Source organism: Mesoplodon densirostris, chromosome 6 (assembly GCF_025265405.1).
Source record: "Mesoplodon densirostris isolate mMesDen1 chromosome 6, mMesDen1 primary haplotype, whole genome shotgun sequence".
NCBI classification, from domain to species: Eukaryota; Metazoa; Chordata; class Mammalia; order Artiodactyla; family Ziphiidae; genus Mesoplodon; species Mesoplodon densirostris.
Genome location: NC_082666.1, coordinates 6592287 through 6620124, shown reverse-complemented (window position 1 = coordinate 6620124; position 27838 = coordinate 6592287). Strand labels below are relative to the sequence as shown.

The following is a 27838-nucleotide window of genomic DNA, read 5'->3' as shown; positions in this document are numbered from 1 at the left end:
AACAAGCAAACAAAAACACAAATAACAAAAACAGACCATTTCCCTTAGATGGGCTAGAAATCATAGCAGTGTTCTAGCACCGGCTGGTGCTGGGCTCATGAGAACCAACTGTTAAATTTCCAGAATTAAAAAAAAAAAATTATTTATTTTTGGCTGCGTTGTCTTCGTCGCTGCATGTGGGCTTTCTCTAGTTGTGGTGAGTGGGGGCTACTCTTCGTTGCAGTGTGCGGGCTTCTCATTGCAGTGGCTTCTCTTGTTGTGGAGCACGGGCTTCAATAGTTGTGGCACGAGGGCTTAGTTGCTCTGCGGCATGTGGAATCTTCCCGGACCAGGGCTCGAACCCATGCCCCCTGCACTGGCAGGCGGATTCTTAACCACTGCGCCACTAGGGAAGCCCTAAATTTCCAGAATTTTGGAAGCTGGTTGTCAAATACAGATGCTAGCAAAGTTAAATTATATAAACTTACAATTACACAAATTATATTTAAAACAAAGGCAATATATACTCCAAACTTACCTCTCTCTAGTAATTTTACTACATTTTGCTATTATTTATGTTCTTGGGATTATTTGTATCTGGATAGTGGAAACACTATATACTGGTGTGCCTCTGCACACCCTAACTGATGTCACAGTGTAGCTAGAAATTGGCCATGGTGGAAGTATCTATACCCCAGAAACTGACAAACACTATAAATTAAGGGTCCCCTTTCCCAGAGGTCCAGTTGTTAAAACATTTACTAGAACACCATAGGCTATATTTTAATTTTTTATTTTCTCTTTTCCCCTTTTAAGTAGATTTTATTTTTAAGGGCAATTTCAAGTTCATACAATATTGAGCAGGAAGTACAGAGAGTTTCCACATACCTCTTGCCCCCATCATGCATACACACCCTCCCCACTATCAACATTCCCCCACCAGAGTGGTATGTTTGTTACAATCCATGAACCTAAATTGACACGTCATTATCACCCAAAATCCATAGGGTTTGGACAAATATATAATGACAGGTATTCACCATTATAGTATCACGCAGAAAAGTTTCACTGCCCTAATAATCTTCTGCACTCTATCGATTCATCCCTCCCCACCCCCCGTGCCCCCAACTCCTGGCAACCACTTATCTTTTCACTGTCTGCATAGTTTTGCCTTTTCCACAATCATACCGTATGGAGCTTTCGGAGGCTGGCTTCTTTCACTTAGTAATATGCATTTAACCTTCCTTCATATCTTCTCATGGCTTTATAGGTCATTTCTTTTTATCGTTGAATAACATTCCATCGTCTGGATGTACACTGTTTACTTATCCGTTCCCCTATTGAAGGTGAATGGTTGCTTCCAAGTTTTGGCAATTATGAATAAAGCTGCTGTAAACGTCTATGTGTAGCTTTTTGTGTGGACGTACGTTTTCAACTCCTTTAGGCAAATACCAAGAAGTATGCTTGCTGGATTGTATGGGAAGAGTTGTAAGAAACTGCCGAACTGTTTTTTTACAGTGTACGTATCATTTTGCATTCCCACCAGCAACGAATAAGAGTTCCTGTTGCTCCACGTCCTCGCCAGCAGTAGATATTGTCAGTCTTCTAGATTTTGGCTATTCTAGTAGGTGTGTAATGGTATCTCACTGTTGTTTTCATTTGCATTTTCCCTAATGACCTATCATGTGGAGCATCTTTTCATCTGCTTATTTGCCATCTGTATATCTTCTTTGGTGAGGTGTCTCTTAAGATCTCTAGCCAATTTTTTAATCGGGTTGTTTATAATTTAATTTTGTAAAAGAGCTTTGTCACGGTAGATAGTCTTTCAAAAAATGTTCCCTGTGGCAAAACCTAGCAATGTGGTATTTCTGTGCAGGAGGTAGAATATTGTCCCTATTTTTTCCTTCTAGTTTTATTGAGATATAATTGACATACAGCACTGCATAAGTTTAAGGTGTACAGCATAATGATTTGACTTCCATACATCATGAAATGATTATCACAATAAGTTTAATGAACATCCATCATCTCATATAGATGCAAAATTAAAGAAATGGAAACATAATTTTTTCTTGTGATGAGAACTCTTAGAATTTACTCTCTCAACTTTCATATATAACATACAGCAGTGTTTTTAAATGTTGAAGGAGGCTGAATAATTCTTCCTGCACCACCAAGTCCCTGGACAAGGGTTTGCCTCTTGGCAACACCAGATTGCTACTGATTAATTTCCTTAAAGAGGCAGAACTAACTTAGCTCTCTTCAAATGTACTCCCGTGACCTATGTGGAACTTGCCAAAATGAACATGTTGGGGGCAAGGGGTGGTGAGATGGTGGCACATGTGATGCTGTTTGCTGTGTCCCTTAAGGTGGAAAGAGCCCTGATCAGTGAGTGAAGCCCACGTTCCCTACCTGGCTCTAGCCAGAACTCTCTCTGTGCCGTTGAACAAGTCATGCCTCCTCTCTGGGCTCCATCTTCCAGGTCTGTAGAATGAGCACATCGGAACCAGGGGCAGGATTGGCAAATAGTTGCCTCCTTGTCAGAATCCCCTTCCTGAGCCCTGGCAGACAATACTAATCAACCGGAATCCTCCTTAACACAGTGTTCCAAGCAGCTATTACCAGGCTATTATTCTGAGTGATGGGGTGGCGGGGGTGGGGGGGAATGATGCTGTGAGCCAGCCGTGGTCTAAGCACTCTCTAAATTCCCTTGCGACTCTGACCCTGTACTGGATGCTGCCTGGGAGGAGGTGAGCACAGACTTACCCATGCTTGGCAGAGAACGTCCTGACAGGAGGTAGTATGTTTCCGTAGTTAGGAGCTCAGGGGCTGCAATCTGGTGCATCCGGGTGTGGGTGAGTCCCAGTTCTTCCGCCAGTAGGCTGTGTGACCTTAGAGAAGTTACTAGACCTCTCAGATCCTGTGTTGTCCTCTGTCTCATGGGTTGATGATACCTGCTTCCTAAGGTTGCAGGTGTGAGGATTCCACAAAGTCACGCGTGTATAGTGCCCAGCCCATAGGGAGCTCCGTGGAGGGCAGCTGCGGGAGCCCCTTTCAGATCTTGATAACCCTTGTGGTGTCTGCACGCGGCTGTGATGGTCGAGCAAAGGCCTCGGGGCTGGGCCAAGCCTTTGGCCTGGAAGCTTCAGTGTCTCATGGGCCTCATGGAGATCAGGGCTGCTCTGGGAGTTCCAGGAGTCCCTCCCCCACCGCCAGCCCTGGAGTGTGGACAGAGTGCCTGCAGTCAGCACTCCCTGCAGAAGTTTCTGACTCAGGGGGAGCGAGGGGGAAGGAGAGACAAGGAGCCTGAGTTCTGTGACCAGAAATTGCCACAAGCCCTCTCTAGGAACAGAAGAAACTGCCTTTGTAGGGAGAAGGGATGCAGAAGTGACAGCTGCCTTGTGGAATCGGCTTCCCTCCAAATTCAGTCACTTGCTCCAGGCTCCACTTGAGCAGTGTGCTGCTTTGGTTTAGTTTTCACACATCAGAGCCAGTGTCAGTCCTGGCCAGTGGCCTGGCCTTCACCCCCTCCCGAGCCCGCCGGGGAAGGGGCCAGTCTCACCGTGATCGGGGGCTGAGAGCTGGGAGCTGGGTCAGGAGCCCCCCGTTTGCTTGAGCCTCCCCTTCCTGCACCGTGCTGCTCTTCCCCAGACCCCCACCTCCCAGTCGGCAACCTTTACTGTGCGACTTGGCTGGTAAGTAAAAATACTCCTTTCCCCGTTGGTTTCCAGTGCCTGGGCATGTCCATAGAGGCCATTACAGAGCTTATTACCTTCGGCCTGGGAATTTTAAAAGTGTGGTTTTGTTCTAAAACCCAGAATTTCTGACAGCCCGAGTTAATAAGCCCCCCAAGTGAATTCAGAGGGTGTGAATGGGAAAGTTCTGAACAGGATTCCTCCGCTGTAACGTAAGCATCTCAGAAGAAGCCTCTTCTTCCGGTTTAAGGCTGAGTGTGGCACTTTGATGTGGGCCCCTGTCCTTATAAAGTCCCCTCCGAGGAGGGGTAGGCTAAAACTTAACCTGGACCCAACACAGTACTTGCAATTTGCAAGTACACATGCTTAGCCCTTAGGAGCTAAAGGCCGTGGTTAAAACAAAGTAACAAAAAAAAACAAAACAAAAAAAAAAGAAAGAAAGAAAGTAACAAGAAAGACAAAACCCACCTGGGCTCACCGACCCACTTTAGCTCACTCAGACCAATAACCTTTATTCTGGTATGCGGACTGTCCCTAAAGATCATGGCCCCCTTTAGAAGTAGAACACATCATATAGCCTTGAATAATAAAAAGGAGCTTCTACCACAGAGCCGCTTTCTCGGGATCAACAGTAGGCCTGGGGACTTCCCTGGTGGCGCAGTGGTTAAGAGTCCGCCTGCCGACGCAGGGGACACGGGTTCGTGCCCCGGTCCGGGAAGATCCCACATGCCGCGGAGCGGCTGGGCCCGTGAGCCATGGCCGCTGGGCCTGCGCGTCCGGAGCCTGTGCTCCGCGACGGGAGAGGCCACAGCAGTGAGAGGCCCGTGTACCGCAAAAAAAAAAAAAAAAAAAAAAAAAAAGAGTAGGCCTGGAGTTTACCCTCCAAATTCAGGGTTTCATGTGGGGTGCGATTGGGAATAAGCAGCCATCTTGGAACCTTTTGAAGGGAAAGCATCCACCCAGATTCCTGGGAGTCCCTGGGAAGCCTCACTGCCCCCAAGTGCTTGGGTCGGAGGACCTCAGCTAAGGGACCAGGGGTGCAGATAAGGAGAGGTTCTCCGAGAAAGGGAGGGGAGGGGCGCCCTGTCAGCTTTGGGAGGCCTTGGGTCCCAGGTGTGTGGATCTGCCAGGGGGCTGGAGTCCAACAGTGCAGCCGAACGCCAGCTCTGTTGCCTTCTCGCTGTGCGATCTTGGGCGAGTGACCTCTGCAGCCTCAGTTTCCCCGAGTGTGAAATGGGAACCGGAGATGGTAGCAGCCATCGCATAGGGTACCTGTCGCATAGGGTTATTATGCGAAGACGCGCCGGGCAGTGCCCAGCCCAGCCCTGAGCCAGTGGTACGCGCCGGGTAAACAGGAACTGCCTCTGTTACTAACTGGCGTTGGATTTCCTAGAACTTGGTTTCCCAGGATGGGAAAGGCCAGTGCTAGCTCCAGCCCGGGACCTAGCGGAGCCTGGGGGAGGGGTGGGCTGGGGAAGGAGGCAGCTGGAAGGGGGAATGGAGGGTGGGCACTGCGCCCCCGCCTGCACCCGCCGCGCGCCCACCCCTCCGACCGCGCCCACCCTCCCGCGCGGGCGGCCGCCTCTCACTCGCGCTGAGCGGCTTGGCGGCGGCGGGCGCGGGCCGCGCGGGGCTGGGCGCGCCGATCTATTAACGTCTGTGTGTCTGGGCCGCGGGTCTGCGGCGAGGCAGGCGCCAGAGGCTCGCCTGGAACCAGATGTGCCGCGGCGCCGCTCTGGCCGCCACCGGCGCGGCGCGCTCGCACGCACGGGCTGGAGCGCACATGGCCAGGCGGGGCGGGCGGCGGCTGGCGCGCCGGGCCGGGCACCCCCGGGGTTCCGGGGCCGACCCCAGACCCGCGGGTGCGGAAAAGCGCCCACCCCCGCCCACTAGCCAGCGCCGACAGTGCCCCGCCAGTATGGGAAAGTGGCCCGGGCACGCTGGGCGCCCGCGGGTGGGGTCCACCGCGCCCGCCGGCCTTGTCCCCCGAGGGCAAGATCTCTCTCGGAAAGCCCAGCCCCTCCACGCCCCCTACAAGGGCCGGGGACTCTTCCAGCCTCGCCCCCAAGTTTGTTTTCTTAAGTTTGTGTGTAAGATTTTTTAAAGTTCTGAGTCAGAGCTTCCCCTAAGATGAGGAGCTTGGGCCATACCGAGAAATGCCAAAATGGGGGGAGGGGAGCAGGAAATAGGGCAAAGGAAATGTAGGGGTTGGCGGCTTTTTAACGCCTGGGTTCGGAAGGGGGCTTTTCACCCACGGCGGGTGAAATACAAGGATTTCATTGAGGCCTGTCCCAGCTTGGCCCCAAATCTGCGTCAACCACAGGATGGTCCCCAGCCCTGGTTGCGGGGCAGCAGCTTGCCCCGCCTCACGCCGCGGCAGCCTTGGGATGCTCTGCTTTCCCCTCTGGGCCTCCTCCGGGGTCCTGTAAAGGGAGCAACGGGAGCTGGGCCCCCAGAGCTCCCCGGTCTCAGTGCCTGGGCTCCCAGGCTCTGGCAGCAACCGCTCCCAGCAGGAGAGGTTAGGAGAGCAGAAAGAAGGCAGAGGGCAGGCACGGCGGTGCTGTCAGGCTGGGCCAGCCCTTTCTGGCTGCAGCGGAGGGGGCCTCACGCAGGGCCTTTGCGTTGGGGGCGGTTCCCTCGGTTTGCAGCTCTGCCCCGTGTCTTCTAGAAGAGTGTCTCATAGAAAACCTCTGAAGATTTGTGGAAAGACTGGGTTTTCCCAGCCCTGCCAGCCTTCCTTGTTCTGGAAATGAGGAGCTGAGATGCTGAGTCGGGGGAGGGGAGGTCAGCCCCGTAAACATCAGACACTGAAAGACTAGTCTCCCCTAGATGCCTGCGCAATCCCCAGGGGCTCAGGACGGAGAGGGCTCAGCCCTGGGCAGCCAGAGCTCTGGCCGTTTGTCAGTGCTGCGGTGGATGCTCCCTCTGACATCGCTGGCATCCTGTGGGGACCATCACGTGCCCTCTTGAGGAGGAAACTGAGGCCCAGAGAGGAGCAGTGACAGGCTCGAGGTCACAGGGCTGGCAAGTGGAGGAGGTGGGATTCCAACCCAGGCTGTTGGGCTCTGGAGACAAAACTGGGCTTGGGATCAAATTCCCTCAGAGTTTGGGGGCTCTAGGAAGAGGGAGGGTGGTGGCCCCAGTTGGAGAGGGGATCAGGGTAGCCTGGCGCCTGCCCCTCCAGTCCAGCCCAGCCATCCCTTTCCTTCCAAGCAGGCTCAGCGGTTGTGGCTCCAGCCCAGGCCCCTCCCCCCTCCCCCTCCCTCCCCCCCCCCCCCCCCCCGACCCTGCCCAGGGGTAGAATGATGCCCCCATCCCTCTGGCCTTGAGCGCCAGGCTGAAGCCTTTCCCTTCCGGAGGGGATTTCTCTGGCTCATGTTCTGACCCCTAAATTAAAAAAAAAAAAAAAACCAATAAGTAAATATATTTCTGCAGCTAAGAGGGTCAGGGAAGTGGGAAAGCTTGTAACAGTTCACCCAGTCTATAGTGCACGGAAGTCTTCACACGTTTGGATGGACAGAGAATTGAAATTACCTCCCCATTGGGACCCAAGTTCCGTTCAGTCAATCATATATGTATTTGTTCAGTATTTATTGAGCACCTACTATGTGCCAGGCACTGATAATAAAGAGGCGAGTTCAGCCTGTGACTGTGGCAGGGCTTCCTGCCTAATCCAGCCCAGCTTCTTCAGAAGCATCCGGGAAGGATGGATTCCTCGGGCACATTTGGGACAGCTCTGGGGAAAAAGTGTCCTACAAGCTGTTGTTTAGGAGCAAAGCTTCAGTGCATCCTTGATCCTCTTAACAGTCAGAGTGTCCGCTCAACAGATACAAACATGAGGTTTAGAGAGGTTAAGGAACTTGCCAGTAGGTGGCACAGCCACTATATGGCAAGTCTGGGGCTCAAACCTAGACCCATCTGACTCCAAGTAAATGTACCAGTGGCTAAGGTAGTTCAGCGCTTACCTTGTCCCAGGCACTGTTTTAAGAACCTTGCCTATGGTAACTCATTTTATCCCCACAAAAACCCTATAAGGGAGATGTCATTAGCTCCATTTTCTAGATGGGAAAACAGAAGCACAGAAAAGGAGTAACTTTCTCAGGATCACACAACAGTGAAACTGGGATATGAACCCGGGAAAGCTAACTCTGGAGTCTGGTTTGTAACACTGTGCTGGGTGAATAACCTTTTATGCTTTTGTTGGGGAGCCTGTTCTGACTGACTTGGTGGCGAGAAAGAACCCAGAAAGTCCTGGCACAGGGGAGGGTGTGGCTGTAAGACCTTCCACTGAAGCAGCTGGGGTTTGGGTGGAGGTTAAGTGAACATCCACCACACGCTCAGCCCTGGTCCATGCCACCCACAGCAAGAAACACTTTATCTGAACTGTCACATTGAGTCTGCTCCGTGAAATGGTGAGGTAATACCGGTCACCCACATAATAGCTAATGTTACTTGAGCGCTTACTAGGTGCCAGACATTGTCTAAGCACTTTAGGTACTGCCAACCCCATTTACAGTGAGGAAACCCAGTCTCAGAAAGGTGAAGCCACTTGTCCAGAGAGCTCATGTAGCTGGTGTGTGGTGAAGCCAGGACTGGAATGCAGCTATTTCCAGGAAAGAGAGGTACGGTTGAGCGGGTTATCCACTGCATAGCTATAGGGGGCACTAGTCACACTGTCGTCTATAGGGATGCTGCCATGGAGTTGTGCAGTGCACTACCTGCTCAACAAGACATGCTGTCCCTGGGTGTGTCTGATCTTAATGGTGGCCTCTTAATGCCCCATCCAAAAAAGGAAATGATATTCATGCACACTGTAAGTGGACTCATGTGTGAGCTGGATACATGTGGACATGGGTCCAAAAGTCTGCCAAAAATTTAATAGATATGCTGGCATGGTGGGATTTAGGAATGACTTTTCTCCTTTCAAATGTCCTTCAGTAAGTCAGAAAGAGAAAAACAAATATCGTATATTAACGCATAGATGTGGAATCTAGAAAAATGGTACAGATGAACCGGTTTGCAAGGCAGAAATAGAGATGCAGTTGTAGAGGTCAAACGTATAGACACCAAGGGGGGAAAGTGGGGGGTGGTGGTGGTGGGATGAATTGGGCGATTGGGATTGACATGTATACACTAATATGTATAAAATGGATAACTAATAAGAACCTGCTTCTTACCAAAAAAAATTAATTAAATAAAAATTTAAAACGTCCTACAGTGCTGGGCTTCGTTGTTGTTGTTCTTTCCCCATCCTTTAAAAGGAAAAAGAAGAAGAAAAATTAGAATATCTAGAGCAGCTCTATCTGATACAACTTTCTGTAATGAGGAAAATACTCCCTATCTGTGCTTTTCAGTCTGGCAGCCACTGGCCACATGTGGCTATTGAGTCCTTGAAGTGTGCCTGGTGTGACCGAGGAACAGGATTTATGTTTTTATTTCATTTTAATCAATGTAAATTTGACTTTAGATAGCTGCATGGACCAGTGTAGAGCTAGCGGGTGGATCGGCACTTTTCATGTCGAGTCATGACATTCTCTGTTTGCTGCACTGAAGCCCGTGGTTCCTAACCTTGCAGGTGAGGGAGACTGGGCTGCAGGCTCTCAGCTGGCCCTGGGCCTGCTGGATCAGAATCCCTGGAGAAGGGATGGGAACGTCCCTTTTCTTTTTTTCTTTTTTTTTTTTTTTGTGGCCGCGCGCTGCGTGGGATGTGGGATCTTAGTCCCTGACCAGGGATCGAACCCGCGCCCCCTGCAGTGGAAGTACAGAGTACTAACCACTGGACCGCCAGGAAAGTCCCACAATGTCCCTTTTTAATGAACTTCCCCGGGAGTCTTGAAGCAAATGGTCAGTGGTCACCCTTTGAGAAATCTGGAAGATCTGGTATCAGCCCCTCCCCTGGAGGCCACTGGAGTGGCGAGGGGGCAGGGCAGGCTCCCAGAATCACAGGAGACGCATTGGAAAAGCTGCCTTCAAATGTTAGCAAGGTGGCCCTGGGGAAGAGTCCCCTGTGCTGTCCCTCGCTTGAAGCATAAACTGGGGGACCCACAGGGAAAGGGATTCTGACTCACTGCAATAGAGAATTTTCTAGAGTCAGGGTTGACTGTCATCTGAGGGTGTGACTGGGACCAGTTAGAGATGTCACAGATGGCTCTGTGCCCAAGCTCTGAGTGCACCCTGCCGGTGAGGCTGGTGGAGGCCGGGAACACAGACAGGCGCCCGCCCCGCTGACACACAACAGGGGATAGTCAGCCTTGAGGGCACCAGGGCCTATGAGCCTGTGGTGGGGGTGGAGTGTGGGCAGAGCCCTCAGATTTGCTCAAGTAGAACAGAGGGGCCAGCTAAGCCACAGGAAATTGGAGTGGTCTCTGCACCCAGCCACCAGCCCTCGTCCTGACTCCCAGCAGGCGCTGGTTGTGGGCTGTGAGAGGTCCGGAGCTCTTAAGTGGAAGAAAAAAAACCCACAGTGGGTCCTTAGCAGCAACTTCATCCTGGTCTGGAAATGGTTAATGAGGGCAGCTTCCACTGCCAGATGCCAGCCACTTAGGGGACAGACAGACTGGACATAAGCTCCCGCTTCATCACTGCCCGGCTGTGTGACCTGGGTCAGCTACTTCACCTCTGAACCTCACTGGCCCCGACTGAGAACAAGGCTTAGTTACAGCGCCTTCTGCATTGGAGAAGGCAGGGCTTTGTAACCCAGTGCCAGGCACACAATAAAAGTTCAGTGATGGGCTTCCCTGGTGGCGTAGTGGTTGAGAGTCCGCCTGCCGATGCAGGGGATACGGGTTCGTGCCCTGGTCCGGGAAGATCCCACATGCTGCGGAGTGGCTGGGCCCGTGAGCCATGGCCGCTGGGCCTGCGCGTCTGGAGCCTGTGCTCCACAACGGGAGAGCCCACAACAGTGAGAGGCCCGCGTACCACAAAAAAAAAAAAAAAAAAAGTTCAGTAAATGGAAGCCAAAAAAAAAGGGTGGGAAGTGAGAGTCCTGTCCTCACCACAGGCCCGCACTGTGCTGAGAAGGGCAGCAGAAACACTCAAGACAGCCTGGAGCTTCTCTGAGCTGAACCTCAAACTCACATTTTCCAGCATGCCTGGAACTCACAGATGGGTCATAAAAACCTGCAGTGATACTTTAAAGGTCAGCCTCTCTGGGAGTACAGCATCGACCCAGAGCTGGGGTCAGGGGAGGTCCCGCCAACCTTGGAAGAGGGGCCGATGGGCACTGCCTTTATCTCAACTGCTATCTGTGGGGACCTGTGCAAGGGACCCCAAGGTGAAACGGGGCAAAGGGACAGGTTCTCCTGGGGCACAAAAGCTGACTCTCCATCAAGCTGACTTTTTAGCGTGGCGGTCTGTGCACACGATTCAGAAAGTCTATGAACCACCACCCCCCAACAAAGTTACATGCAAACTTCTGTGTGCACCTGTGTTTTTCTGGGGAAGGGTCCATAGCATTCCTCAGATTCCTCAAGGGGTTCATGACTGAAATGGAGGAAGAACCAATGAGCCACGGCCTAGGTTTCATTTTGGAAAAGTAATAGTGAGGGGACTTCCCTGGTGGTCCAGTGGTTAAGACTCCACACTTCCACTGCAAGGGGCACGGGCTTGATCCCTGGTCGGGGAACTAAGATCCCGCATGCCGTGCAGCGCGGCCACAAAAAAAAAGGAAAGAAAAGTAATAGTGAGGGTAGTGGGCATCTGTGCAGCCCACTGCGTTTAGCGTGTTCTTGGGAAAGCCCTGGACTGTTCCATCCTCTCTGTGTCAGCTTGAGAGGGAGGCATAGATACTGTTCTTGCCCCAGTGCACAGATGGTGGAACCGAGGGCCCAAGAAGGGAACTCTCTTGACTAAGGACACACAGGGTAACGTTTTCCTCAAGCTCAGATGCTCGGGAGAGGCAGCCATTGGCTCTCTTGCTGGGCTGCTGGTTTGCCCCACCCCCTGCCAACCGTGCCCAATTGCTGGGTCAGGGATGCGCTCCCACACGCCCCTCCCCAGGGAACCCAGAAACAGAGAGAGAGCAGGAAGGAGGAAAATGGGTGTTCTCAGGGGGTTGGACATCAGTGGTCAGAACTTGGGGTCCCACTGCCTTGCTGGGAGCCCTTGGCTAAGTCGCTGCCCCTCCTCATGGCTCAGTTTCCCCATCGGCAAAAATGAGGGGCTTTGGGGACTTCCCTGGTGGTCCAGTGGTTAAGACTCTGCACTTCCACTGCAGGGGGCACGGCTCGATCCTTGGTTGGGGAAGTAAGATCCCCGCATGCCACTCAGCGTGGCCAAAAATAATAATAATAATAATAAATAAAATTTTTTTTTAAATGAGAGGCTTTGACAGACAATCTGTAAGGATCCTTCAGGACTGAGTCCTGGGAAGACAAGTGTAACAGGCTTGAGATCCCCAGAGCCATTTGCAGCTTTGTTTTAGGACCAAGCCACACGAAATCGGACCTTCTCTGCGCCCGACCCCCAGCCCTCGCCCTGACTCCCAGCAGGTGCTGGCTGTGGGCTTTGAGAGGCCCAGGAGCTCAGAGCTGGGAGAGGAAACCCCACACTGAGCCCTAAGCAGCAGCTTCACCCTGGTCTGGAAATGGTTAATGAGCTTTCCTCCAGATACCAGCCCCTTATTAAAATGTAGGTTTTACAATATATCTGGCATTTGGCCACCAACCTTAGATTAAAACCAGACGGGACAGACACTAGCCCCCTTCTTAGGCCAAATTTTAAGCAAAGGGCTGCTCTTCCTCCCGATTGGTTCCCGGGCTCCCAATCCCCCTGTACCCCCATTCCAGCCATGTGCCCCCACTTTCTGGAGCTCGGTTTGGGGGTGTCGGGAACAGAGAAGACAGGGCTGACCACAGATGTGAACTTCTGGGTCCTGGAATGCTGAGGTGAGAGGTGATCTGGCCCTGGACCCAGAGATTTTGGGGGCAGCAGAGGATGTTCCAGGGACCCCAGAGCCTTTGAGATGGTCAGGGGTATCTGGCTTTTGACCTCCCACCTTTCTCTGTGCCTAAGAATAGGACACACATGTTCTCTGCCTGGTAGCTTCATCCCTTTTTCCCTACTTGGGCCCAATGATCACATTTTTCAAAGGCTCCTGGGTCTCTGAAGAAGTTTTGGCCTCACGCATCCCCTTGTGGCGGCCCCCATGTGGAGACATTCTGTCCGGAGAACCACGCCCCCCTTGTGGCAGCTGTCTTACTGAGCATTTCCCCAAAGACCCTGACCCAGAGTGGCTCTGGGGCTTCCCAGGCAGCACTGAGCCACTATCTGGGCCTTAGAGACTCTGTTCTCCCCACTCCCAGTCACATCCCCGCCAAGCGTTCAGGGGATCTCCTTTCCTTGCTATTCTCAGCCAATCCCAGTTTTTCTCTCTACCCCCTCCCTTTTTTCTGTGTTCTTCTTCTTTTTTTTTTTTTTTTTGCGGTACGCGGGCCTCTCACCGTTGTGGCCTCTCCCGTTGCGGATCACAGGCTCCGGACGCGCAGGCTCAGCAGCCATGGCTCACGGGCCCAGCCGCTCCGCGGCATGTGGGATCTTCCCGGACCGGGGCACGAACCCGTGTCCCCTGCATTGGCAGGTGGACTCTCAACCACTGCGCCACCAGGGAAGCCCTGTGTTCTTGTATGACGACTTTATTGAGATTTAATTCACAGAACATACAATTCACCCATTTAAAGCATACAATCCAGTGATTTTTAGTCTGTTCAGTTGTACGACCATCACCACAATCGATTTTAGAACATTTTCATCACCCCAGAAGTAAACCCTGCACCCTTTAGTCCTCACCCCCTCACCCCACCCCCATCACCCTCCCCCGGTCCCTGGCAACCACTAATCTACTTTCTGTCTCTATAGATTTGCCTATTCTGGACAGTTCATATGAGTGGAATCGTACATTATGTGCCCTTTTGTCAATGGCACCGTCTTCTTTCACTCAGCGTAATGTTTTCAGGGGTCATCTGTGGTGTGGCATGGATTAGTACTTCGTTCCTTTTTACAGTCGAATAATATTCCATTGTATGGATATTTGGGGTACCCACTCATCAGCTGATGGGCATTTGGGTTGTTTCGACTTCTGGGCTATTATGAGTATTGCTGCTATGAGCATTCATTCGTATCCAAGTTTCTGTGTGGACATATGGTTTCATTTCTCTTGAGTATACAACTGGGAGTGGAATTGCTGGGTCATATGCTAACTCTATTTTTAGCATTTTGAGGAACTGCCAGGCTGTTTTCCAAAGTGGCTGCATCACTTTTCATTCCTATCAGCAGTGCCTGGGGGTTCTGATTTCTCCACATTCTTTCCACCACTTGTTATTATTTGCCTTTTGAGTCTAGACATCCTAGTAGGTGTGAAGTGGTATCTCACTGTGATTTTGCTTTGCATTTCCCTGATGGCTAATAATGTTGAGCATCTTTCCATGTGCTTATTGGTCATTTGTGCATCTTCTTTGGAGAAATGTCTATGCAGATCATTTGCTCATTTTTAAATTGGACTATTTGTCTTTTTATTGTTGAGTTACAAGAGTTCTTGATATTTTCTAAATACAAGTCTCTTATCAAATATATGATTTGTAAATAGTTTTCCCATTCTGTGGGTTGTCTTTTTACTTTCTTGATCGTGTTTACAAAAGTTTTAAATTTGAAGAAGCCCGATTTCTCTTTTTTTAAAATTTAATTGCTTGTGCTTTTTCTGTCGTATCTAAGAAACCATTGTCTGGCCCTTTTGAGGGCAAAGGGAACTGGCTTTGGAAGTTGAGACTTTCATCCCTTTTTTGGAATGAGGGCTTCCTTCATCTACATAATCATTCATTCAGAAATATTTCTGAAACCAAACGACTTGCCCAGTCCTGGGGATACAGCAGTGACAAGGAAAACCCAGCCCCCACCTTCCTAGAGCTTAGAATGGAATGGAAGAGACAAGCATGAAGCAGAAAACCAAAACAGAAGAATGACTTAATTACAGATGTACTGGAGAGGGAAGAGGGCCCAGGAGCCTGTAACAAGGAGATCTGTCCTGGTCTGAGGGCTGGGAAAGACCCCCCAGGACAGGGCATTTAGTCTGAGATTAAAGGCCGGGAAACATTAGCCAGGCAAAAGGGTTGCAGTGCTCTAGGCCAGGAACAGCATGTGCAAAGGCCCTGAGGTGGCAGGAACTCTTGCTGTCCGGTAAGGCAAATCACCTTGGCGCACTGGCGCCTCCACTGAGGTCTCTTGGTGGGGTCCAGTGGCCTGATGGAAGTGTGTGCAGCATGCCATGTCCTTAGTGCGTGTACGGAAGGGGTTCTAGACCCCAGAGAGACCCAGATGCATTGCAGCTGCCTCCAGGACCCTGCTGAGGATTCGAGAGGACATGCAGGGGCCTCCCCCGGCCTCCTCCAGACTCCAGGGTTAGCCCAAGCCTGCAGATGCCTCCTCATAGCCATACTAGTTACTGGCCTCGGGCTGGGAGGGGGTGGGGGGTGCAGCAGTCCCAGGCTGAGGTGGCCCATGACCCTGGGTTCTTACATGCTGTCTGAGGCCTGTGAGATCATGGGGACATGGATAGGACCCCAGGGGACCTCTCTGACTCCCTGGGCCCAGCTGTGTCTTCCTTCCTCACCTTCCTTCCTGAGATATTTTCTCCTTCTCTAGACTGGTAGCTATAAAAGTGTATCAGCACCTTGGGTTTTTGTTCAAAATGAGTGAGATGAAACATCCTTGGAGGGGCAGCTGGACAGTGGGTGTCGGTGGCTGACTCCCCTCCCCCACTGCCCCAAGCCCCTCCCTCCTGCCCTGTGACACATGCGGTCATGACTCAGCCCTGGCCAGGTCTCTATGGCTCCATAAGGAAGAACCTGGACCCTGGAGACAGGCCGGGTCGGGGGCAGACTCTGAAGTCTTCCCACGCTCTTCCAGGGCCTCCTCATTTGTCTGTTCATCTCTTCATTCACTCACTCAACACTCAACAAATATTTGTGGAGAGTTTACCCTGGGCCAGGCCCTGTGACAGGTCCCAGAGAGACAGAAAACAGCAAGTTCCAGTCCCTGCCAGACAAATGACCCTACATATACGCTGCAACGTGACAGAGGATGATGGGGGGTCTGGGATGGCTTCCTGGAGGAAGTGGCATTCTGCTGAGACCTGAAGGTGAGCCAGGGAGGCAGAGAGAAGTCGCAAGCCCACGAACAGAGCGGGCAGAGGTCCTCAGGGGAGAGGATGTGCATGTCCAGTGTAAATCCTGACCTCAGGGAGGCTGCGAACCTGGGACAGCAGCGCCGAGACCACCCCAGCCCCCCTGACCTGCCACGGCCCACCCAGGGCAGAGCCCAGAAACCCTCAAGACAAAGGCCCCATCCTTCTGTCATGTTCACCGTCAGTTTGTCCAGGGCTGGGCTGGAGGCTGGGGCTATCTCCAGCCTCGGTTCACCCTGCCAAGTGGCTACCAGGGGAGAAAAGAAAGGACCTGGGGCTGGCAGGGGGAGGACTCTCACTCGCTGTGTGACCCTGGGTAGGTCCTAGCCCCTCTCTGGGCCTCTCTCCCTCTTCTCCTCCGTAAGGCAGAGGCATCCCTGCCTCCCATCTTGAGGTTGCTGGGGGCCTCCAGGGAGGTGATGCTGGGAAGTCTGCCTGTGTGATCTCACCCCCCTTTGTGCCTTAGCCCTGGTCCCTGAGTGTCCTGGACTGAGGCCGGCCTGTCCAAACATGAAAGCAGCTCTTAGCTCCTTGTTTGAGATTCTGGCTGGGGCGGAGCTGGCCTCCTGGGGAAGCCCCCGGAAGCCCAGGCGCCCTTCTCCAGATGGCTGCAGGCTCCATGCTTCTTCTCCTTCCTCCTCCCTCCTGTCCATCCTTCCTTTCTTCCTTCCAACGTGGGTGACGCACTTGGTGCCAGGCGTGACCCTGGCTCTGCCCTCACAGGTCTCACATGCCCCACCCCCTCGAAGCTACCCCACCCCGCATGCTGTTGACAGCCCCCCTGCCCTGTGTGCCGGGGACTCCAGCACAGATCCCAGCTCTAGAGATGCTCCTGTTGCCTTCAGCCCCCCTCTTCTTGGCTGACCCATTCACCCTAAGCCCCTGGAGAGACCCCCAGGATCCCACTGTATGAAGACCTGGGGGTACTCTTAGGGCCGGCCGCCCATGCCAAACTGGTTAAAAGCCTGGGCTCCGTGCCAATCCTCAGGTTTAAGTCCCAGCTCCAGCCTTGACTGGCCACGTGGATTTGGCAGGTTTCTTAACCCCGTGCCTCAGTTTCCTCATCTGTAAAATCAGGCTAAGAGCACACAGGTCTGACGGTTGTGAGGGTTCGATTAGGTGGCTCCTGTTACTTCCATTTCTCAGTGCAATTCCTGAGGCTGGTACAGAATAAAGGCTTCATCTACCGCCACGCTGCTGGTGCGCCAGGGCCAACCTGAGGTCCTAAACCAGGACCCCGGCTCCTTTACCGCCTGTCCTGCCTCTCACTTCCTATCTGAGGAGGTGAGATTCTCCCTCAAGTCTCTCCTGGTGGCATTTGAGCCAGGGATGCTGCCTTACAGAAGCTAGGGACACCGTTTCCAGAATTCCTGTCGGAGCCCTTCTCCCAGGGGTCTTTCAAAGGAACCCAAGTCTCTACCAAGAGACCTGGGTGTTTGAGGGGGGCAGCCTCTCTGTGCCCCCCACCTCCACTTCCTTCCTCAGACTTTTCTGGCTGTAAATATTTCTGCAGCTTCGAAGCTCCTTTGACCAAGGCCCAGTGTTAATTTGTTAAATCCACGTCAAGGTCCTGGGGACGCGTTGTTTATTTTTGTGAACGTGTTGGCAGAGATCACATTTGGGGTGGGGGGAGGCTGCTTATTCGGTCAGAATAAATGCTAATTAATAAAAGTTATTTATTTGGGTTGGAGCTTGCCATGGCCCCAGGGTCAGGCACAAACTGACTATTTGAAGCAAAAACAAACAGAGAGTGTCTCTCAACGGCTTGAGAAAGGCAGAAACGAAGAGGCCGGATTTATTTGTCTTAGGAAGAATTTGCAGTTAATTCCCTCCAGACTATTTAGACCCTTAAATTACACGGAATAAGAAAAACCATGGGTGCAGGAGAGGGAGCCAGGAACACTTGATCATTTGGCCGAGAGCAGAGTTTTTAAATGTCTTTGGCCTGAAGTCAGCCAAATAAATTGTACGTGTGAAATAATTTAATGGCAGAAAACTGTGCGCCAGTCACTTCTTTTTCATTGTAATGTAATAAGGGAGGGAGAGCATGGCTGGCCTCCCCTATGTGAGGCTGTTTTTCTCTTCCCTGATCCCGCCCCTCACAATAGCCCCTAAACAGCCCACGTAAATGGAGGTGGTTTCAGGCTTTATTTTCAATCCCAGAGGAAAGCAGATCTTTTACGGAACAAAAGGAAACTTTGGGCACAGCCCTGACTTGGACAGAGCTGGTCCCAGTACTTGCTGGCCTGAGGCTTCAAGAGTATTTATTTTCCAAATGCTTTAAGCTCAAGCGTGGAACCCCCAGAGGACACACGCCTACCACAATCCACTTCTCAGGGGGTTATTCAGGAACTCATGGTAACAAATATCCAGCACATCTGCTGGGAAGCAGAGTCCAGCCCGAGAGCCCTGGCTGAGTCCAAAGCTGTGGGTTCAAGTCCTGGGTCACCTCCAAGACGCTGCGTGAATCTTCCTGAACCTCGGCTGCCTCTCCTCAGCCTCTGCCCACAGCAGGGACTGGAACCATCCTTCTACTGTGGGCGGGGCGGAGGGAGAAAGATCTTTGTCTTCAGGCGGGAAGAGGGTTGCACACAAGGAAGAAGGCCAAGAGCAGCGAACATATATCAAGCGATTACTATGCTCTTGGCACTGAGTTAAATTCAGCTCCTCCAGGAACTTTGTGTGACCTTGGGCAAGCCGCTGGCCCTCAAGGCTCCCAGAGGTGAGGTCTTCCTCCCGGAGGCTATAGGATGGAGACTCGGGGGCATTTCTGCACCAGTGAGATGACATGATCCATGGTGTCTCCCAGAGCTGGGGCGTAGAGTGTGACAGACCCCCGCATCACCTTCCCCGGGAACCGCGGGAGGTGGCCCCCTCGGAGACAGGCTCACAAACCGGGCCGCCTGATCCTTCCCACAGACACAGATTCCAGTCCCCGCTGTGTGATCTTGGGTGAACCTCTCAGAGCCTCAGTTTCCCAGTGTGTGAAATGGGCCAGTGCCTCATAGGGCAGATGCCAGGATTCAGTGAATGGAAGCAGACAGAGCGTTTGGCATCCCTCCTGCCCACACCAACTTTTTTTTTTTAAAGATTTAATTTTAATTTTAATTTTTGGCTGCATTGGGTCTTCATTGCTGCTCACGGGCCTTCTCTAGTCGAGCGGGGGCTTCTCCTGTTGCGGAGCAATAGGCTCCAGGCATGCGGGCTCAGTAGTTGTGGCACGCGGGCTCAGCAGTTGTGGCACACAGCCTATAGAGCGCAGGCTCAGCAGCTGTGGCACACGGTCCCAGTTTCTCCTTGGCACGTGGGATCTTCCCAGACCAGGGATCGAACCCGTGTCCCCTGCATTGGCAGGCAGACTCCTATCCACTGTGCCACCAGGGAAGCCCCCAAACCAACTTTTGTTGAGCGCATCCCATCATAGCTGCCTTGATGGGAACCCCCAGGGAGATGTGACTCCAGACCAGTGGAGACCAGCTGGTATCAGGGGTGGGGAGAGTCTCAGGTTGTTGGGAAGGGTGTTAAACGCCCTTGTGTGAGAGTTTCAGCTCCAAGGCACCACGCAGTTTGGCCAAAGAGCAGAGTTGTTTCTTCCGGCGCCCACTTGGAGGGGGCCGAGGCTGCAAAATGATTTTCATTTCAACACCCTCAGTTTTGAACTGCTAAATTTCCTGAAAAATTCTCCTTTTTTGGCTGAAATACCTCCTGCGTTGGGTTTGTGCCCAAGAAGCGTTGCCTGAAGGGGGGCGGAAATCGGCTCGCGATGGCTGGTGTTCCAGAAGCTTCTGTCCACTCTCAGGCTCTTGATCACACAGGTTTTCAGCGCTCAGCCCTTGTTATTTCAGTTTAAGGTTTCTTCCAGCTCAAGGGGGTGGGGAGCGGGGGGTGGAGAGACATTCACCGGCACCAGACATTCTCATCCATCTTCACCTTTTCTTGGAGGAAAGGGGTGAGGAGTGAAGACTGAAGCGGGTCCAGGAGAAGAGGCCAGCTCGCCCGGGGCCGCTCCGTGTTCCCTGCCATTGCCTACCCCACCCCCAGATGCGTCCCACGTTTGCAGTACTTCCCAAAGGGGAAACGTACTGGCCCTCAACTCCTGGCCCTCCCTGCAAACCAGGGCCTCTCTCTCTCAGCACTATGGACACGGTGAATCAGAGAATTCCCTGACGCGGGGCCTGCCTTGTGCATAGAAGTGTACTCAGCAGCATCCCCAGCCTCTGCCTCGATCCTAGGAGCACCCCCTCTCCCAGTCCTGACCATCAGAAATGTCTCCGGACATTGCCAGATGTCCCCTGGAGGCTACATTGCCCTCTGTTGAGAACCACTGGTCCAAACCAAGTAGGGTCATCTTTTTCCCGGCATCCTACCTGATTCCTGCCTGACAACCTCCCACCCTACCCCCGATGCAATGACTTACCAGGCTCATGGAACAATTTAGCCTCGGAACAAATCAGCCGGTTGCTTAAGAGTCAGTAAACCCTGCTAACCTGGGAGCTCATTCAAAACCCAGGATTGAGTGGTATCCGTGGCTGGGCCTGGAATGTTCTAGATGCTCAGCTGAACAACTTCTCAGCATCGTGGGAAGCACATAGCACGTATAAAGGGAATGTGTAACTGGGGAAGCAAAAATACAAGCTGTGGCCCCAAATCCAAAAGGTTCACAATGCATTCTGTTGGCCCAACTGTGGGCAAAACTGACCTTCCTCTCCACCGCTGCTGGGAAGCGTTACGGGGAATTTGGCCACATCTAGCATTTTACTCACTGGCCAAGCAATCCCACTTCTAGGAATCTGTCCCAAATATTCACTGGCAAAAATAGAAAATCATGTTTGCACAAGGTTATTCATTGTGGTATTCTTTAATTGCAAAAGATTGGAAACACACTACGTGCCCATCCATAGGGCTCTGGTTTCAGTTGACTAAACCACGGTACATTCGCACAACCGAGTGGTACAGAGCTGTGAGAAGGTACATGCAGGAGTTCTCTGCACTGGATGGAGGAATCCCTGGGATGTATTGCTCAGTGGGAAAAAAGGGAGATGCATAACAGGACATGGTCTGCTATCTTTCAATAGAAGAGGGGGAGAAAATATTATACTTGAAAAAAATATTTGCAAAAAAGCAATGCTGGGGGCTTCCCTCGTGGTCCAGTGAGAAAGACTCCACGCTCCCAATGCTGGGGGCCTGGGTTCGATCCCTGCTCTGGGAACTAGATCCCGCATGCATGCCACAGCTAAAGAGTCCACATGCTGCAACCCAGAAGTCCACATGCCATAACCAAAGATCCCGCATGCAGCAGCTAAGACCCGGCACAGCCAATATAAATAATAAATAAATAAATTAATTAAATATATATTTTTCTAAAAAGCAATGCTGGAAGGATAGAGCAAAGGCTAATTTAAAAATTGTTCTGATATGTGGAGGGAGGGAACAAGAGGGAAAATATAATATGGAAATTAACGCAAATAAAGAGGGCTGGGTTTGTTGGGCCAGGTGGAGTGATCTCTGGAGCAAATTAAATAGGAAGAGGCAAGCTTCAGTTTTGGGACTTCCCTGGCGGTCCAGTGGGTAAGAATGCGAGCTCCCAATGCAGGGAGCCTGGGTTCAATCCCTGGTCGGGGAACTAGATCCCGCATGCATGCTGCAACTAAGACCTGGTGCAGCCTAAATAAGTAAATAAATATTAAAAAAAAAAAAGACAGAGAGACAAGTTGCAGCACCAATGCGTTCAGCGTGATCTCATGCTTGTAAATTTTTTTAAATACACATTTGTAATTTTGTAAATCTTGGGGAGCAGAGGCGGGAGAAGGGAGTAGTTTGTTTTACTTTGTGCCTTTCTGTGCTGCTTGAATCTGTCACTGCGACAAGCAGTGACATTATTTGGTTATTAAAATATACTTTTTTTCCTTACATGAAATCTCCAGATTTTTTAAAAATTAAATTTAATATTTATTTATGTTTCTCTCTTACTTTTGAATTTTGAGGTAAAGTTTGTATACAATAGTGTAGAAATCTTAAGTGGACCCTTCACTGAGGTTTTGTTTTTCTTCTTCTTTTTTTTTTTAATACAGCAGGTTCTTATTAGTTATCTATTTTATACCTATTAGTGTATATATGTCAGTCCCAATTTCCCAATTCATCCTGCCATCCCCCGCCCCACTTTCCCCCCTTGGTGTCCATACGTTTGTTCTCTACATCTGTGTCTCTATTTCTGCCCTGCCAACCGGTTCATCTGTACCATTTTTCTAGGTTCCACATATATGCGTTAATATACGATACTTGTTTTTCTCTTTCTGACTTACTTTACTCTGTAGGACAGTCTCTAGGTCCATCCACGTCTCTACAAATGACCCAATTTAGTTCCTTTTTATGGCTGAGTAATATTCCATTGTATATATGTACCACATCTTCTTTATCCATTCATCTGTCAGTGGACATTTAGGTTGCTTCCATCACCTGGATATTGTAAATAGTGCTGCAATGAACATTGGGGTGTGTGTGTCTTTCTGAATTATGGTTTTCTCTGGGTATATGCCCAGTAGTGGGGTTGCTGGGTCATATGGTAATTTTATTTTTAGTTTTTTAAGGAACCTCCATACTGTTTTCCATAGTGGCTGTATCAATTTACATTCCCACCAACAGTGCAAGAGCGTTCCCTTTTCTCCACACCCTCTCCAGCCTTTGTTTGTAGATTTTCTGATGATGCCCATTCTAACTGGTGTGAGGTGATACCTCATTGTAGTTTTGATTTGCATTTCTCTAATAATTAGTGACGTTGAGCAGCTTTCATGTGCCTCTTGGCCATCTGTATGTCTTCTTTGGAGAGATGCTTATTTAGGTTTTCTGCCCATTTTTTGATTGTGTTGTTTGTTTTTTTAATATTGAGCTGCATGAGCTATTTATATATTTTGGAGATTAATCCTTTGTCCGTTGATTCATTTGCAAATATTTTCTCCCATTCGGAAACAACAAACAAGTCTTTTCGTCTTGTTTGTAGTTTCCTTTGCTTTGCAAAAGCTTTTAAGTTTCATTAGGTCCCATTTGTTTATTTTTGTTTTTATTTCCATTACTCTAGGAGGTGGATCAAAAAAGATCTTGCTGTGATTTATGTCAGAGTGTTCTTCCTATGTTTTTCTCTAAGAGTTTTATAGTGTCTGGTCTTACATTTAAGTCTTTAATCCATTTTGAGTTTATTTTTGTGTATGGTGTTAGGGAGTGTTCTAATTGCAGTCTTTTACACGTAGCTGTCCAGTTTTCCCATCACCACTTATTGAAGAGACTGTCGTTTCTCCATTGTATATCCTTGCCTCCTTTGTCATAGATTAGTTGACCATAGGTAAGTGGGTTTATCTCTGGGCTTTCTATCCTGTTCCATTGATCTATATTTCTGTTTTTGTGCCAGTACCATATTGTCTTGATTATTGTAGCTTTGTATTATAATCTGAAGTCAGGGAGTCTGATTCCTCCAGCTCCATTTTTTTCCCTCAAGACTGCTTTGGCTATTCAGGGTCTTTTGTGTCTCCATACAAATTTTAAGGATCCAGATTTTTTAATGTTTGATTAAATATTCTTTTTTTTAAGTATAGTTGATTTACAATGTTGTGTTAATTTCTGGTGCACAGCAAAGTGATTCAGTTAAATATATATAATCTTTTTTATATTCTTTTCCATTATTGTTTATTACAAGATACTGAATATAGTTCCCTGTGCTATATAGTAAGACCTTGCTATTTATCCATAAAATATACATTTTTTATTAAGGTACACCAGACCCTGAACCGGACAGGGTTGGTTCTAAGTGCTGGGTGAGTGCAGTGGAGGAGAGGGGATTCCATGTGGACTCAGGTGGTCAGGGAGGGCTCCCTGGAGGAGTGAACAATGAGCTGGGCCCTGCAGGAGGAAGGGTCAGCAGTTCAGCCCTTGGGTCAAATTGAAATGTGGAAATAAATAGCAGCTGAACATCCCCCCTCTCTTCTCCCTCTGTAAATGGGGCATGAAGAGCACCTGTCTGTAGGATTCCTGTGAGCATCCATTGAGCTGTGGGTGCCTGCAGTGGACCCTTGACACTGTGACTCTCACTGCTCTTTCTTAATATATTAATATAATTCAACAACAAATACCCATGGAGGGTTTACCATGCCCCAGAGCCTGAGCTAGGAGCCGAGGACACGTAGATGTCTCCAGCGGCCCCGCCACCCCGCCCCCGACCAGGTCAGTTGTCCCTCATGGCGGTGGGTGCTTGTCCCCGGGCTCCACAGGATGGGGACCTGGCTGCTTTTGTTCACCATTATATCCCCAGGGCCCTAGCTTGCCACCCAGTAGGTGCTCAGTAAATGTGTTGCAGAATGGATGGATGGATGGATGGATGAAGGAGTGAATTAAAGGGAGGTGCTCCTGCTCTCCAGGAGCTGCACCATCCATCAGCAGAAGGAGACACAGGTAAAAGGCTCAGAGCACATTGCTGAGCTGGTGCCTGAGTCGTGATCATCTCGGCAGCTTCGGGCTGGGGGCCCTGCGGGCACCCACTGCGCGCTGTCCGCTGCCCTGCTGACCCTCGGGCCCCTCCGCAGGTGAGTGTCCCAGCCCCGGGCGCGGCGGCGCCGCCAAGCGGAAGAAGAAGCAGCGGCGGAACCGCACCACGTTCAACAGCAGCCAGCTGCAGGCGCTGGAGCGCGTGTTCGAGCGCACGCACTACCCCGACGCCTTCGTGCGGGAGGAGCTAGCCCGGCGCGTCAACCTCAGCGAGGCGCGTGTCCAGGTGAGTGCTGCCCATCCGTGGGCTCCCCGGGGGAGCGTGCAGCCACCACTCACCCAGGGTTAAGGAGTTGCCAAGGTGAGGTGTTTAAGAGCAGGGTCATCTGAGGCCAGGAGGGCTGAGGTTCAAATCCAAGCCCTGCCACTGACCCACTGTGTGACCTTGAGCAAGCTACTCAGCCTCTCTGTGCCTTAGGTACCTCCCTGTAAAGTGAGGATCACGTGGGTCTGTTTTATAGGGTTCTTACGAGAATGAAAGAAGTTGATGTCTTTGTAGCTTAGAGCGGTGCCTGGCACATGGGGTTTGGATAAATAAAAGTCGTTTTAAAGTGTTCAGTGCTTGTTCCGTGCCAGCCCTGAGCTGAGTGCCCAGCATGCACCTCTCTCATTACAACCTCACAGCAGCTCATCTATTCATTCTTTCATTCATCCACTTGCACATTCTCCAACACATACTTACCCAGTGGCAGGCACCACTTATCACCCCCATTTTACAGATGAGAAAATTGAGGCTCAGAGAGGTGAAGCTGCCAGTGCAGGGTGGGTGGCAGAGCAGGCACACGCTGGGTCCAAAAGGCCTTGGGTCCCCTCGGCAGCCCGCTCACCCCTCCTTCCCGCCCCCAGGTCTGGTTTCAGAACCGCCGGGCCAAGTTCCGCCGAAACGAGCGGGCCATGCTGGCCAACCGCTCAGCCTCGCTGCTCAAGTCCTACAGCCAGGAAGCCGCCATCGAGCAGCCCGTGGCTCCCCGGCCCACTGCCCTGAGCCCCGATTATCTCTCCTGGACGGCCTCATCCCCCTACAGGTGAGAGCGGGAACCCTTTTGGGTCGGGAGGATGCAAGCAACCAGGGGACCCCGTGGGGGTGTTTTAGGGCCCAGACTCCTTTGAGGATCTGAAGAGAGCTGGGAAATGTGCCCAGGTGCCCTGTGGACCTGGGGTGCACCAAGGGGTCTGTGGGCAAGTGTGTGAGCGTGTGGAGGGGCGAGAAAATGAGGCCTGTTTGGAAGGAGTGGAGAACCCACATCATCCTGAGGAAGCTGAAAACCTGCAGATTTCTAGGCTGGCACGAGCACCCCAGCACCCTTCGTCAACCATCCCGGAGAGAGGCCGGGGAGCCAAGGGAGTGGTTCCCTGTCCCAGGGGCCTGGCTGGGACCCAGAGTCAAAGTCTGGGGCAGTTTTGTCCCGGTCAAAGCTGGGGAAAGGTGGCAAGGCAGGAAGGGAGAGGAAGGAGATGCTGGCGAGTTGGGTTTCTGCACCCCACGACTCCAGGGAGTGCCATCCACCCCTTAGTCTGTGCGAGCAGCTCTGCTGGAGCCATGGTCTCGTGAGAGGCAGGAGCCGGTGGGTCGTGGGATCTGAGTCCTAGTGATGCCCACGCTAGCCTCACAGCTCTCCCAGCTCCCTCCCTGCCCTGCTCTTACCTGGGGCAGGAGAACCTCCAAGAGGCTTCCTTCCATACAGGTGTGTGTTCATACCAGCCCCATCCTGCTGTGTGCCAGGCCCAGGGCAGGCGCTGGGGGTGAACAGGACACAGGCCCCGCTCTCAGGAAGCTCCTGGTCCAGCGAGGAAGGACCACAAGCCTACGGGGGTGGCTCCATGTCCCAGGGCTGACTGTGGGCACTTCTGCCTCTTACCCCCAGTCTTGTAGCCCCAGGGGAAGGCTTCCCGGCTGAGTGAGCTGAGGAAGGGAGACAGGAGGACCAGAGGCTGGGGTCCAAGACTGGCCGCCAGAGGTGGCCAGCCCCTGTGGTCTGCCAGCCACAGCAATATGTCTTTGTGTCTTATGTCACCCCCAGCACGGTGCCGCCGTACAGCCCAGGAGGCTCAGGTCCTGCGACCCCGGGGGTCAACATGGCCAACAGCATCGCCAGCCTCCGTCTCAAGGCCAAGGAGTTCAGCCTGCATCATAGCCAGGTGCCCACGGTGAACTGACAGCTAGCCCCACCAGGACCCCGTTGCCTCCCTGGTCTCACGACAGCAGAAAAGAGGGCAGACATGCAGGAAGGTGACCTTCTCCTGTCCCCTGTCTCCAGGACAGGCTGGGTGGGCTCTCCTGGCCCCTCTCTTCAGCCCAGACTTCTGGGCCCAAGAGGCTGCTGAGGTGCCCAGAGCCTGGCTCAGCCCCTCATCCATGGCCGCTGGAGACTGCGGCCCCTGACCCTGGAGGTGTTGGGCTGGAAGGTTGGAGCAGCGGCTCCCCAAGGACCTCACTTACTTTGTGTATTAAAGCCAAAAAGCTGTTGTCTTTAAGAAATAAAAAAAAAAAAAAATTTAAGCCCCGAAAGATTGCGGGAGGGCGGACAAAGGCAGCAAACCAATGAAGGGACGGCCTTCTGGGGCCAGCTGCCCTCGTCTGTGTGCCTCTTTCTGCAGGAAGTCCTCCATCACCCTGTAGAGCCCCAGGGGTGGGGAGCGGGGTAGGAAGACACAGACCTGCCCTGGAACCCCTGACACCCGGGTGTTTGGGAGAAACCCCGATGTGTGACCCTGGCCAGGACCCGAACCCTCTCTGTGCAGGAGTGTCTCCCCTGCCCTATGGCAGGAGCAAAGGGTGTGTGGAGGCAGATGCTAAAACTAAATCCCTTGCTGCTGGGCATCAGAAGCTGGGGGTCCCCTGGGCATTTGACTGTGGGGGACCCGGGTAGATGGCCCAGAATGTCGGGGTGCAGAGTGGAGGTCCCAGGTGGGCTCACAGGACAGACGGGTGGTCCTAACAGACAGGGCCACCAGAGACCTTCTTCCAAGTCCTCCAACCTACCGTTTCAGAGATGATCTCTGGGGGTGACAGAGGACACATGTGCCACCAGGCACTGACATCACTTATGAGGAGTGTGCAGAAAACTGTGGGGTGAGGGGAATGGTCTGAAGCCAGCCCTCTCCACCTGGCCCCATGCCACGCCTGCTGATGGGCACACCCTCCAGGGAAGTTAAGAGATAATTTCTGGGAATTCCCTGGTGATCCATCCGGTGGTTAGGACTCGCTGCTTTCACTGCCAGGGCCCAGATTCCATCCCTGGTCGGGGAACTAAGATCCCAAAAGCCATGCGGCCGGAAAAAATAAAATATAATAAAGCGATCATTTCTGCAACCAGCCCCCAGGAAGTAAGACAATACTTCCCGACCCCCAGAGGGCGCAAAGATGCTCGGCCCCTCCGGAGGGGCGGCCCTCACAGTGACACAGCCATCACACCTCTGGACTCCATGGATGGACCCCGTTTCTCTAGTCTGCCCC

At 51.8% G+C, this 27838-nt stretch overlaps 1 protein-coding gene across 1 annotated transcript in view; it reads left to right on the top strand.

Annotated features, from left to right (window-relative positions):
- The window catches only part of PRRX2 (paired related homeobox 2), a 49289-nt gene extending 21622 nt beyond the window's left edge, over positions 1 to 27667 (top strand). Inside the window, exons 2-4 of the mRNA XM_060102273.1 lie at positions 24420 to 24607; positions 25228 to 25406; positions 26403 to 27667. Of these exons, the coding sequence (XP_059958256.1) occupies positions 24420 to 24607; positions 25228 to 25406; positions 26403 to 26538 (503 nt within the window). The 3' untranslated portion in view covers positions 26539 to 27667. The remainder of the gene's footprint in view (positions 1 to 24419; positions 24608 to 25227; positions 25407 to 26402) is intronic.
- The last annotated feature ends 171 nt before the right edge of the window (positions 27668 to 27838 follow it).